The 12,981-nt window shown below is 45.9% G+C and overlaps 1 protein-coding gene across 3 annotated transcripts in view; it reads left to right on the plus strand.

Annotated features, from left to right (window-relative positions):
• RYR3 (ryanodine receptor 3) overlaps nucleotides 1-12,981 on the plus strand; it is a gene marked incomplete at its 5' end in the record, with an annotated part of 560,922 nt that overhangs the window by 357,006 nt on the left and 190,935 nt on the right. For all 3 annotated transcript variants that reach the window (XM_082617154.1, XM_082617153.1, XM_082617155.1), the window contains 5 exons: nucleotides 4,088-4,296; nucleotides 5,920-6,095; nucleotides 6,997-7,033; nucleotides 9,127-9,290; nucleotides 12,278-12,443. In XM_082617154.1, the coding sequence (XP_082473280.1) occupies nucleotides 4,088-4,296; nucleotides 5,920-6,095; nucleotides 6,997-7,033; nucleotides 9,127-9,290; nucleotides 12,278-12,443 (752 nt within the window). The remainder of the gene's footprint in view (nucleotides 1-4,087; nucleotides 4,297-5,919; nucleotides 6,096-6,996; nucleotides 7,034-9,126; nucleotides 9,291-12,277; nucleotides 12,444-12,981) is intronic.

A 12,981-nucleotide genomic window follows, 5' to 3' on the forward strand; every position in this document is an offset into this window, starting at 1 on the left:
AGGTGGAGGGAGCTGATTAAATATATCCAGTTTTCAAGTATTCTTCCCCAGGAGAAAGTGCTGGTGCCTTATGAAGATGTAGCTTTGCTCTCGGTCCTTTCTGGAGTTTCTCTTTTCTGGCTCAAGCCTGGGATTTAGCTTCTCGTCTGCTGCTGTACAGAGCTGTCCCCGCTGTGCCCACTTAGTCCCGAGGAGGTCCCTGACACTCCCTCCTGTTGCTTTGACATCCTCGACTTTTGTTTCACAGTCTGTTTTCAGTCAGTGTTCAGCTCTCCCCCCATAGAGATGGCTTCTGCCTCAGAGGGACAGCGCTCTGCTCTGTAATGCGTACAGCCCTCTGCCCTAGGACATAACTGCTGTTTAAATCTGGGGCATTCACCCCCTGTAACCTTCACCCCCTCTCCTGCACACTGACTGTCAGCTGCTTTGTGAGTCAGAGGGTGTGGGATCTTTTCCCATTTTGTCACTTGCCCTTCTTACAACCTTGGTCAAGTCTGTTAGCTCCTCAAACCTTCAGATTTATCTTCAGCAAAGTACTGTCCCCTCTGCTGATGGCTTAGGAACAAAGAGGAGCCCAAGTTCCTTAGAAAAAAGACCTCCTACAGATATGACCTTTCTTCCTTTCTGCATGCATCTTGCATTGTCAGGGGGTCTATAACTAGGAAGTCATTGATATGGTCTGGGTTATTCAGAAGTCCTCATTGTTTTTGAACCTGCTGCTTACTTATCCCATCATTCAAGTTATTGGAGAAGAAAGGGGAAGAGAGACTTTCTTTTTTTTTATTGATTTTATTGAAGTATAGTTGATTTACAATGTTGTGTTAATTTCTGCTGTACAGCAAAGTGATATATACATTCTTTTTCATATTTTTTTCAATTAGCTTTATCACAGGATATCAAATATAGTTCCCTGAATGTTTATCCATTCTATATATAATGGTTTGCATCTGCTAATCCCAAACACCCAAATATCCCTCCCCCACCCCTACCCCTTGGAAACAACAAGTCTGTTCTCTATATCTGTGAGTCTGTTTCTGTTTCCTAAATAAGTTCATTTATGTCATATTTTAGATTCCACATATAAGGATATCATATGATATTTGTCTTTCTCTGTCTGACTTCACTCCCTATGATAATCTCTAGGTCCATCCGTTTTGCTGCAAATGGCAATATTTCATTCTTTTTTATGGCTGAGTAATATTCCATTGTATATATGTATCACATCTTCTTTATCCATTCATCTGTTGATGGACATTTAGGTTGCTTCCCTGTGTTGGCTATTGTAAATAGTGCTGCTTTGAACATTGGGGTGCATGTATCCTTTTCAATTATAGTTTCCTCTGGATATATGCCCAGGCATGGAATTGCTGGATCATATGGAACTCTATTTGAGGAGCCTCCATACTGTTCTCCATAGTGGCTGCACCAACTTACATTCCCACCAGCAGTGTAGGAGGGTTGCCTTTTCTCCACATCCAAGAGAGACTTTCTTAAGATGTCCTATCTCAGCTCACATCATGGATGGAACGCTTCAAAATCATGTCTCCAACATAAAACTACTATAGTGGTACTTTTCCAGGTTGAAAACCAAAGTACTGTCTTGCAAGTGGGGATGTCTTACCACACAACATTCACTCTTGTGCGTTCCATTTGTTGTCCCCGCTTCTGTAAGCTGCTGTTGATCAGGATGGTTTCTTTTCCTTCCTTCACATCTTCTCATAGCACAGAGCAGAGCCCGCTGGGCCAGTGGGGACCCAAAAGTTTTGCCAGCAATCAGTCCTTATTCCATACTGGAATCAGATCTCCATAGATTCCTCATTTATAAAAATCTCTGTCTCTAGAAGGGGATAGTTTCATCTATCCAAGTCTCGAATGCCATGCCAGAAACATAGCAATGCTCAGGACGGTGCATGAATCTGTGCTTGTCTGATGGACCAGACGGTCTGCCTTACCGAGTGGTGGGACCACCAGTCCCTGGTGGTCCTGGGAGGAGGCTCTTTGTACAGACGTCACCATCATTGCTAGGATTTCACTGGAGCGCTCTTACTCAGAAATAGTATTAAATAGTGTCCTAAATGAGTTCATAGTTTCTGAAAGCAACCAGCTCAGCTTGGGAGGGATTTATCTTTCACTTATGAGACTTATTTACATAGAAACTTGGTGGCTTAGATAATAGTATATAAGTACTGGTTTTAGGAGGAGTGCATTTTTTTTTTTTTTTTTTTTTTTTTTTGCGGTATGTGGTCCTCTCACTGTTGTGGCCTCTCGCGTTGCGGAGCACAGGCTCCGGACGTACAGGCTCAGTGGCCATGGCTCACGGGCCCAGCCGCTCTGTGGCATGTGGGATCTTCCTGGACTGGGGCACGAACCCGTGTCCCCTGCATCGGCAGGCAGACTCTCAACCACTGCGCCACCAGGGAAGCCCAGGAGGAGTGCATTTTGCCTTTGGCCTCTCTGAGCGACTTACTGTTGAACATAAATTCTCTCAAAATAGACCTTTAAACGTCCCCTTAAATAAGCACCGCCATCCTAGGAGTGACACGGTTTTCCTTGTAGGGACTCCAAGCCCTGCTTTAGCCACCAGCCTCCAAGCCCTTCCTCCTTTTCTGAGCTCTCCTGGCAGCCTCAGCTGCCCTCTGGCTGCCTGCCGCACATCTTCCCAGATCTGGGATAATTAGTGCTTTCCCAGTTCTGCTGATTTGTTGGTCCACAATTATGACTCATAAATAGCCTACAAACAAGAACACCAAATAATCTGAACTTCTGCCTTGGGTCTGTTCTGCCTGGCAGTGTTATAGTATGGTGAGGATACAGAAGAGAACTTGGAGAGGCAGTCACTGTAAGAGTGAACGGAGTTTTCTATGTCTCCTGCTTGAAAATCTCGCTTTCCTGCTTAGGAGGGGGCTACAGCAGAAGGCTGGGAGGATGGGGTTTGTAAACTGTATTTTGTAAACAAGCAGAGTCATTGTGTTAGCATCCAAAACTTCTCAGGAGCGTACTCTCAAAATGACATGAACCATTAGACCTCTCAATTCACTGGGGAAGATGCTGAGACCTAGAAAAGTTGGGTGGTTTACACCAAGTCATTCTTTTGGCATTGTTTTTTTGGGGGGCAGTATTTTAAATTACCTAGGGCCTAAGATATGGAAGCAAGCTAAGTGCCCATCAACAGATGGATGGATAAAGATGATGTGGTATGTGTCTATACACACACACACACACATATACATACAATAGAATATTATTTAGCCATAAAAAAGAATGAAAATCTGCCATTTGCAACACCATGGGTGGATCCAGAGAGTATTATGCTTAGTGGAATAAGTCAGACAGAGAAAGACAAATACTCTATGTTATCACTTATATGTGAAACCTAAAAAATAAAACAATTGAAGGAATATAACAAAACAGAAACAGACTCACAGATACTGAGAACAAACTAGTGATAACCAGTAGGGAGAAGAAAGTGGGGAGGGTCAAGTTAGGGGTATGGGATTAAGAGACACAAACTACTGTGTATCAAAGAGATAAGCAACAAGGATATATTATTGTACAGTGCAGGGAAATATAGCCATTGTTTTGTAATAACTTTAAATGGAGTACAATGTATTAAAATATTGCATCACTATGTTGTGCACCTGAAACTAATATATTGTAAATCAACTGTACCTCCAAAAAAATATATATATATATATATATATATCTCCAGAGATAAATAAAATAAAATTACCCAGGGCCTAAAATCAATTTTAGCTAAGGCATAGATAAAGAATTTCACTTTTTCTCTTATTGGTTTTACTTTTCCAGCTGATATTTATTTATGTCTTAAGAAGAATTTTACCTAGATGATTGTTTTCTTCAACAAATCATTTTGAACCAGACTCACTTTTCTTTCCCATATACCAAGGGCAGCCGTAAACTCCACGTGACCTCCTGTTGTTGAGTTTATGTGCCAGGAAGAAAGAAAAGGTCGCTGTCCCGTCTTTCCTGCTGAGACTCAAAGCTGTTAAGGAAGCGAAGGTTCTGCTTCCTCCCAGCTTCCCAGGACAGTCCTGCGGGCTGACCGGGCTCTCTCACCATTCTGCAGGCTTTGTGCCCATATGCTCTCTGGGCCTGTCTCAGATCGGCCGCATGAATCTTGGGATGGACGCCAGCACCTTCAAGTTTTATACCATGTGCGGCCTCCAAGAGGGCTTTGAGCCTTTTGCTGTCAACATGAACCGCGACGTGGCCATGTGGTTCAGCAAGCGCCTCCCAACATTTGTCAACGTGCCCAAGGATCATCCACAGATAGAGGTAATGCTGCACGTTGCGGGGACCCTGGCAGGCCAGGGGGACCAAGGCCCTGAACTCCCGCTGACGCTCCTGTCCCCAGGTGGTGCTTGCCTCAGTCCACGCCCTGGCTGCCCCTACCCCGGTCACCTCCTCGCTGGCCCTCAGAGCTGTCGTTGCAGGTACCTTAGTTGGGGCAGCTCAGTGGCACCTTACAAATAGTAAACACCTTGCAGATCCATCCCCAAACCTTTGGGCCACAATGTTTTCTCCAGACATTCCTATACCGGTATTATAGCAATACAGTATCCAGAGACCTTAAACGTTGTTTTCCTTAAAAAGTTCAGTTCCTGCGCTCAGGATGATGTGTTCCAAACATGGTTCTCTATTGCTCATAACTTGATGTCTTTTAGGCTTTGTTTAATTCCTGCAGAACCGTCTCCAGGTTTTTAAGTGGAGGTGTTGTAGTTGATGATGATGCTCCCACCTTGTCGGGGGAGCAGAGAGGCAGAGAAGCCAAATATTGTTAAGGAGACTGATTCGGATTCCGGTTCTACATCTGCTTGCCTCTGTGTCACCCAGCCCCACCGTGGTTTTTTCATGGCGTAGGGGTGGGATGGGGGCTGATGGGATGTCAGCCAAGTCAGCTTCACCGAAGCGTTAGATTCACTGGCTTGATTCCCCCAGACTGTAAGTCCCCTTCACTCCCCTCCCAGTTTGAATTCAGCAAGTATCCATTCTTCATCCTCTGCTTTTCCCCACAGTCTTAAATAGTAGAGACTTTAATTTCTCTGATCCCTACCTGGCCATTACTTTAGAAAGCTGGCTCATAACCTTTTGGGAGGTCATGAACCCCTTTGAAAAACGGATAGAATCTAGAGACCCTCCACTTAGAAAAATATACAAACCACACAAAAATATGTAAGTGTACTCATGGACCGCAGGATAGGAACTGTTGTCTAGAATGCAGGGAGAGATGCTCAGATCATAACAAAATTATTATTGTCAGTCTGTTTACTTCCTCTGCGCCTCCCTCCCCCACCCCTCCCCCCCCACCACACACACACACACTTCGAAAATCCAGTTTTGATCTCTCATCCTCCAGTGCATCCCCTGCAGTGCTTGTGCCCTGGAGCTGGGAATTTCCTCCGTATGTAGAGGGGTCTCCAGGAGCTTCTGGCTGTAACTGTGGTAAAGGTGGGAAAGGCACTGGGTGGGAGACAGTGCCCCCCAAGGAAACTTTGATGTCTCTTCTTGAGCTTTGGGCTTTCTGGTGCCTTCTCCCTTAGATGTTCTCATGCCCCCCTGACAGGGGAAACCTCTGGAAAGATTTTCTCCTTTAGCCACTTGTCACCTTCCTAAAAGGTCAGCATCAGTAACTACAGCACTGCATTACCCCCCTGCCTGGCATCCTTGACCTTGCAGAAAGCCCGGTGAGCATTTTTAGATCCCTAATTTAGATCCCTCATTTCCCCAGCCAGAGGCAGATCTGTGTGACGTTTTATAGGGCACGGTCCACGTAAGGATGAGTGTAATGGTTTGTTAGCACTCATGACAACCTCTGTAGTTCTCATTAAGCCTTGACGTAAGTAGTCAGTGCGGGGAGGAGGGGTGGGTCAGAGTCAGGCTGTGTCATGGCATTTCCAGGTCGTGAGGATCGATGGCACCGTGGACAGCCCTCCGTGCCTCAAGGTGACCCACAAGTCGTTCGGCACACAGAACAGCAGTGCCGCCATGATCTACTGCCGCCTGAGCGTGCCGGTGGAGTGCCACTCTTCCTTCAGTCACAGCCCGTGTCTGGACAGTGACGCTTTCCAGAAGAGGTGAGGGAGGGGCCTCCAGCTCTCAGAGGGGCTCGGCGTGTCTGTTGCAAAGTCAGCTTTCTGTCTGTCTCCTTCTCACTCTACCTCGGCACAACTCACAGGGCTCCTCTGTGAGTAGGGTTCCCTCTGCTTTCAGTCAGGAAAAAATGAGGATGGGTGTGCACACAAGCGCATGCCCACGCACATGTGTGTGTGTGCGGTGTATACTTAGGGGACCAGTCAAGCTTAACTGGGTCACATCCAGGGAACAAGTTTCTGTTCTTCCCAAGCTGTCTGAGTCCCTAGCCTCCTTGCAACCTATAATTCGTATGTTTTGGGAGTAAAAAGAATGTATGTGCACGAGAGGGTGCAGTTGTTGTTGGCTTTGTGTGAAATTAGAAGCTTCTGTAGGCAAATACTGCCTTCTTTGCATAACTATGGCCAGTGTCCAACCCAGCAGCTGTGTGACTCGTGAGTGATGTGACTTCCTCCTTCCTGATAAGGAATATATTCCTTGCTATCTTTCTTCCCTTTAATGTCTACTTTTTATTGTTGATGTATATCTGGTCCGGGTTTCCTCTAGAGTTTTACGATCTACCAAGCTTTAAACAAGCAAAGCTGCTTAAGAGAACAGGATAATGTATTCCAAGGTATGCCTGCCTACATTATGAGCGTCTCCCAACCTCCCCCTAGCTCTAACTTACATCTGGGCTGAGAGACAAGAGTTGGAAGTCACAGCCCTGCCTGGTGGTATCAGGTTGCAAATGAACAAGTCCCAAGACCAGTCAGGATCACTCATGTATAAGAAAGAGCCAGCTTCTTAAACTTGCCTTCATCATTAAAGGTAGATCAGTTGCCTGTCAGACTTGTGGGCTTCTCTATAGACCTGAAGAACTAACACATGGATTTCTTCCCCCCCCAGGAAACAGATGCAAGAAATACTCTCTCATACAACAACAGTAAGTAAATGTGCTCAATTATGGTTTTAATTATTTGATTCTTTGTTGTGCCTGGTAATATGCCCCCTACAGCAAAGATCTGTCTGGAGATCCTCTTTAATTGCCAATTACTCTGTCTTTTAATAGCCTCCTTGATGCTTCCAGAACATATCTATGGCATTTCTCAAGTGGGGGAAAGAGAAACAGTTATTCAGTGCAAAATAGAACTCTACCTGGAGCATCTAATTGGGCATCATTGTATAACTGGTGCCTATTTGCCCCCAGGGACCCAGCACTGCCTTTCTGATTGAAATGAATATCAGTTGGGGGAGAAAGGGGGGACTCTTAATGTAATCCTTTTGTTTGCTCTTTTATGTAAACTTCTATGAATCAGTTCTCCCATCTCTCTGAGCAGTGCCAGGAATAATGTTGAAAGCAGTCAAATGAGAAAAAGGAGCAGGGAGCCAGCCCAGAAGATGGAGGATGCTTTGGGTTCTTTTTCTTCAAGCTAGAGAGTGGTCAGAAAGCAATGCTTCTTAATTTCTTTCTTTCTCTCATCCTTCTTTAGCACCTGACCAAAACACACAGACACACACACACACACACACACACACACAAATTCCTTTGGAAGAAATGCATGTCACCCCTTCTATAAAGTTATCCTACAACCCCAAGTTCGTAGGTTAACTATCAAGAGTATGATTCTTGCAGCGGCATGTCACACACTTACTATGTGCAGGACACTTCAAGGAGCGCATTGTATCACCTTCCTTCTTAAGTTCCACTGCAACCCCAGGAGATGAACAATAATTCATGCGCTCTAAGGCACAGAGAGGACAAATGACTTGTCCAAGGTCACATGATTAATAGCTGCCAGTGCCAAGATGCCAGCACAGGTGTGTCTGGCTGACCCTTTTCCATCAAAAAGTAGGACAGGGCTTCCCTGGTGGCACAGTGGTTGAGAGTCCGCCTGTCAATGCAGGGGACACGGGTTCGTGCCCCGGTCTGGGAAGATCCCACATGCCGCGGAGCGGCTGGGCCCGTGAGCCAAGGCCACTGAGCCTGTGCGTCTGGAGCCTGTGCTCCGCAATGGGAGAGGCCACAACAGTGAGAGGCCCACGTACCGCAAAAAAAAAAAAAAAAAAAAAAAATAGGACAGACTACACATAAAAGGATTCATTTGCACTATTGATACTATGTATAAAATAGATAACTTATGAGAACCTACTGTATAGCTCAGGGAACTCAGGGAACTCAGTGCTCTGTGGTGACCTAAATGGGAAGGAAATCCAAAAAAGAGGGGATATATGTATATGTGTGGCTGATTCACTTTGCTGTACGGTAGAAACTAACACAATATTGTAAAGCAACTGTACTCCAATAAAAATTTTTTAAAAATAAAATAAAATAGAAGCAAAATAGAAAAAAAGAATAAATGTGCTCAGTTTCATAAAGAAAATGATGAAGCAGTCACTTATCTCAATGCTTTAGTTGTTAAGATAACAGTGATACAATTCACAAGTTGTTACAGTGCCCACCAAGAATGGCTTTAATTTTCAGCCCTGCCTGTCACTGAGTCTGATGACCACACAAAGCACATTTGGCCCCATTGTGGGCTTTTTCTTTTGTAGCATCTTTTTGAAGACAAAAAAAACGTAGACTTCCTGCAGAATTGGAAAGTGTAGCCTGAGTTCTCTAACCCCCGGCCCCCAGGGCAATTTCATGGCTCTTCTCTCTGAAGGCAAAGATGTGCCTGGCTCTCCCTAGCAGCCCTGGTACCCAGAAGAGGGTTAGGGTTCTGTGCTGACCATTCTGAGTGGCTGCCCCTGATCTCGGCAGCAGCATCTTCTGCGCAGAGGGTGGTATATTAGACGCCTGATTTTTTAGGCTAAAGCACAACAGAAAAGGAAAAAATAAGGAAGCCAGATTCTCTCAGCAACTCTTCACCCAGTCCAGAGTGTAGGGCAGTACACCCCCAGAACAGTGTGTGCTTTTTAAGGGAGTCAAGGGAGTCAAGGGGGCTGTTGCATAATTTCTGCCTCTTGAGCCTGCCCCCAGCTCCCCGCAACAGGGGCGGGGGGGGTCACTCACGCCCCGCTGTGGTCTCTCCCCAGCAGTGCTACTACGCAATTCGCATCTTTGCTGGACAGGACCCCTCCTGTGTCTGGGTCGGATGGGTGACTCCTGACTATCATTTGTACAGTGAAAAGTTTGACTTGAACAAAAACTGTACCGTGACTGTTACTCTGGGGGACGAAAGAGGCCGGGTCCACGAAAGGTAAGAGGACTCCTGAGGGGCAGGGTTGGCCCTCCCCTAGCAGTCTTTTTCCCTTCCCCTCACACCCCAAAGAAGGAAACATCAGCCTCTATTATAAAGGGAAAATGAAGCACAGGCTTAAAATCCTTAAGTAAATGGCGGGGGGTGGGGGGGGACTATGGTGGGAGAAGTGTTATTAGCCAAAATAAAGGGCAATTTCATCACATGTATAAAACATGACCCAGGGATGGGAGATACAGATGGACAGTTGGGAAGCCTGGGTGCCCTCTCAGACTCTGTGATTTCTAGGCAAGCCCCAATTTCTACAACATCAGAACAAGACAGAGAGAAATCCCTGGGTGCTTGAGGGAAGTCAGTTGCAGAAAATAAGAAGATGTACCACATCACACAGCAAGTGATAACTCAGAACTTCTCATCCCAGAAGTCTGTAATGGCTGAAAGCATAAAGAACATAAAAAAGACATGGAAAATTTATAAATAATAACCACTGAATAGATATTAGGGATCTTCAAGGAAAATGTTTTAGGCACACCCATACCCTCCCACTGGTCCATTGGTACTACCACCAAGGAAGGATCTTTAGCCAGTGATGCCCCAGAAATGAACCAGCAGACCATGCCTTATTTCCACCTAAGTGAGATTTATAAGAGTCCTTGCCCATATGGCAGGCTTGTATAGAAATGTAATAAGTTGTTTCTCATGACGGCTTTATCCCTACAAAGTCAGGAATGTTTTGCTCTTCAGATGCTACTGGCCCATCAAAGGCCAATGGCCAGAGGTCAGGCGCAATTGCTGTTTTCTGGGGGACCATTGTTGGTGGGTGGTTAAGAGTACAGACTTTGGAAGCAAACTGCCTGCGTTTTAGACTGGGTTCCAGTACTTACTAGAGGTGTGACTTTGGACCTGTTACTTAACCTCCCTGGGACTACATTTCCTTATTTATAAAATGAGAATAAGAGTTCTAAACTCACAGTGTTGTGAGGATTAAGTGAGATGATACATAGATAAGAGCCTACAACAGTGCCTCAACTCAAGTACTCAGTAAACAGCACTCTGATTACCATTACTGAACGTTCATCATGTTATGAGACCCAGAGTAGATGCTATAACCAGATGCAACACCTGGTTTGGTTAAAAGGAAAGTATGTGGGGGCTTCCCTGGTGGGGCAGTGGTTGAGAGCCCGCCTGCCGATGCAGGGGACATGGGTTCGTGCCTCGGTCCAGGAAGATCCCACGTGCCATGGAGTGGCCGGGCCCGTGAGCCATGGCCCCTGAGCCTGCGCCTCTGGGCTCCGCAACGGGAGAGGCCATGACAGTGAGAGGCCCGTGTACCACAAAAAAAAAAAAAAAAAAAAAAAAAAAAAAAAAGTAAGTATGTGAAAGCAGTTGACCACTCCAGACTTTGCCCTTCAGCCCAAAGAACAAAAAGCACAGTCTCATCCCAGTTGGGTCTGTTGCTGCAGTTTGCTCGCTCTGCCCTGCCAGACTGATTATTTTATTTATCTGAGCCTCAGTGACCACATTCATTGTGAAAATTAACTGACACATCGGCACCTAGCGTAAGACCCAGTAGATAATAGGTGCTCAGTAACTCTTGGTTCTTTGTCTTGTGTAATAAGTAAACACAGGATCGATTTTTGGATGTTTCCAGGCATTTCAAACATGGACCCTTTGATATATGACCAAAGTGTGGCACTTCGCACTCCTGCGGCTTCTGTACCTTATTAATTGAATTCTGTAGTCATTAGTGTACTTCGTATTTTAATCACTGAAAAGAAGTAATGACATCGCCACAGTTTAACCTTCGTGGTAATGTAGCAATGGCTGTAACTCTTTGGAATGAGCAGTTTGCACTGGCCCTGCCTGAGGGCATTCACTCTGAGAAACCAGCCTGACTGGTGCGGCAGAGCAGAGTCGAGGGGAGGAGGTGAAGGAATGCTTACGGACGGGATTTCCAGTTGTCTGGGAAAGTGATGGACTTCTAGAACCGGAAAAAGCTTGGGAGAATTCTAATAAAACTCTTGGCTTTCCAAGGCCAGATCAGATTGACTTTAGGAAGTTTAAAGGGGCTGCTCTAGTATCCCGTATAGAGTCACTCTCTCCTTTAGCCTGAGACAAATCACTTGGTGTTACTTTAAGCAACTGGGTCCCTCAGATGAGCCACACCAGGACTGGGCTTAGGAGAAGACATACCAGCTGCCTCCTGCCTGCAGCCATCGTGAGGGGCTCTGGGGATCCACATACCACTTCTCCAAAGCCCACCCAGGGTTTGAAATCTTACCATTAAAAACCAGGCTTTGGAGTTCAAAGGCTTTTTGGTTATTATAGTTGGCTTTTAAAGCTCAATGCCTATGGTGGAGTTTTCTTTCTGGGGGGGTGGTAGCCAGCTAGCTGAGAAAGGGACCCAGGTTGGTAGGTGGTGAAGAGTGCAGGGGGCAGGGCTCCAGGGAGCTGGGGTTGGGGTGGAGTGGGGAGGGGTAGTACAGATCAGGAGGTGGGAGGCCATCAGAGACTAACTTTATCTACTTTGCAAATCTTCCTGGGGCCCAGGCCTGCCATCCTAAGGAATGTGGGCCTGAGTTCTCAAGTGTCAAATGGCCTTTTGCCCTGGCACTGAAATGGAACTCAGGACACAGAGTTTTTGTTCCTGCCTCTTATACCAAATTCCTCTCTAAATCCACCTGTGGTAGTCATCCCCTCTGCACCTTTATCTCCCACTTCTAAGGTGGCAATACTACCGTCCCCATTATCTGTTTCCGAAACATGAATGGATGATGAGCCAGGAAACAAGTTGCCTGAACACTCTGCTCTTTGAAGCAGATAGAGCGCCACATTCCTAAACTGAGTGAATTCCTTTAAGAAGAAAGAAATTATTTGGGGCTGATTGGAAAGCTTCATTGGAAGCTTTGGGGGCATTTCAATCCTGAGTCTTGATTCCAAACTGCCCCAGTCCAGACTCTGTGCCTTTTCCTCTCTCTGGCTCCTAGTGTGAAGCGCAGCAACTGCTACATGGTCTGGGGTGGGGACATCGTGGCCACGTCCCAAAGAGCAAGTCGCAGCAATGTGGACCTAGAGATCGGCTGCCTCGTGGATCTGGCAATGGGCATGTTGTCCTTCTCGGCCAACGGGAGGGAACTCGGCACCTGCTACCAGGTAGGGGCGGCTCCTGGGGCCATGACAGCAGCATCCCCGGCCTGGTGCTCAGGGCACAGCTCCTCAGTCTTCTCCATAGGTGGCATCCCCACCACAGCACATGGAGTTGATGTACCCACGTGGTCCAGTGCCATCTAGGAAGACAAACAAGAGTAAAGTGACTTCCTTTTGTTCAGAGAGGGAAAGATCTCATTTATTGGTTAATCAGAAATGCTGGTCATCCTTCTAGAAGATAAGAAGGCTTTTCCTTGGTGATGGGCTCTAAAAGGTTATTTGTTGGTTCCATCAATATTTCTTGTGCAACTTTCATGTTACCTACACTATATAAGAGGCGAAGTTTAAAAGGTCCACAGAGATACTCCTCACTTTAAGAAACTTCTATGCTCAAAATAGAGACCTATAAAAAGGGATTGATTTGCCAGGGAGTATTCCCTTTGCAATAAAAGGTTATTCTCATTCACTATGGCTTCTTTACAGGGTGGTTTAAAATGCATTTACATAAATAATTTATTTTCCTCTTGCATTGACTATGAACTTC

Source organism: Mesoplodon mirus, assembly GCF_964341445.2.
Source record: "Mesoplodon mirus genome assembly, chromosome: 4".
NCBI lineage: Eukaryota > Metazoa > Chordata > Mammalia > Artiodactyla > Ziphiidae > Mesoplodon > Mesoplodon mirus.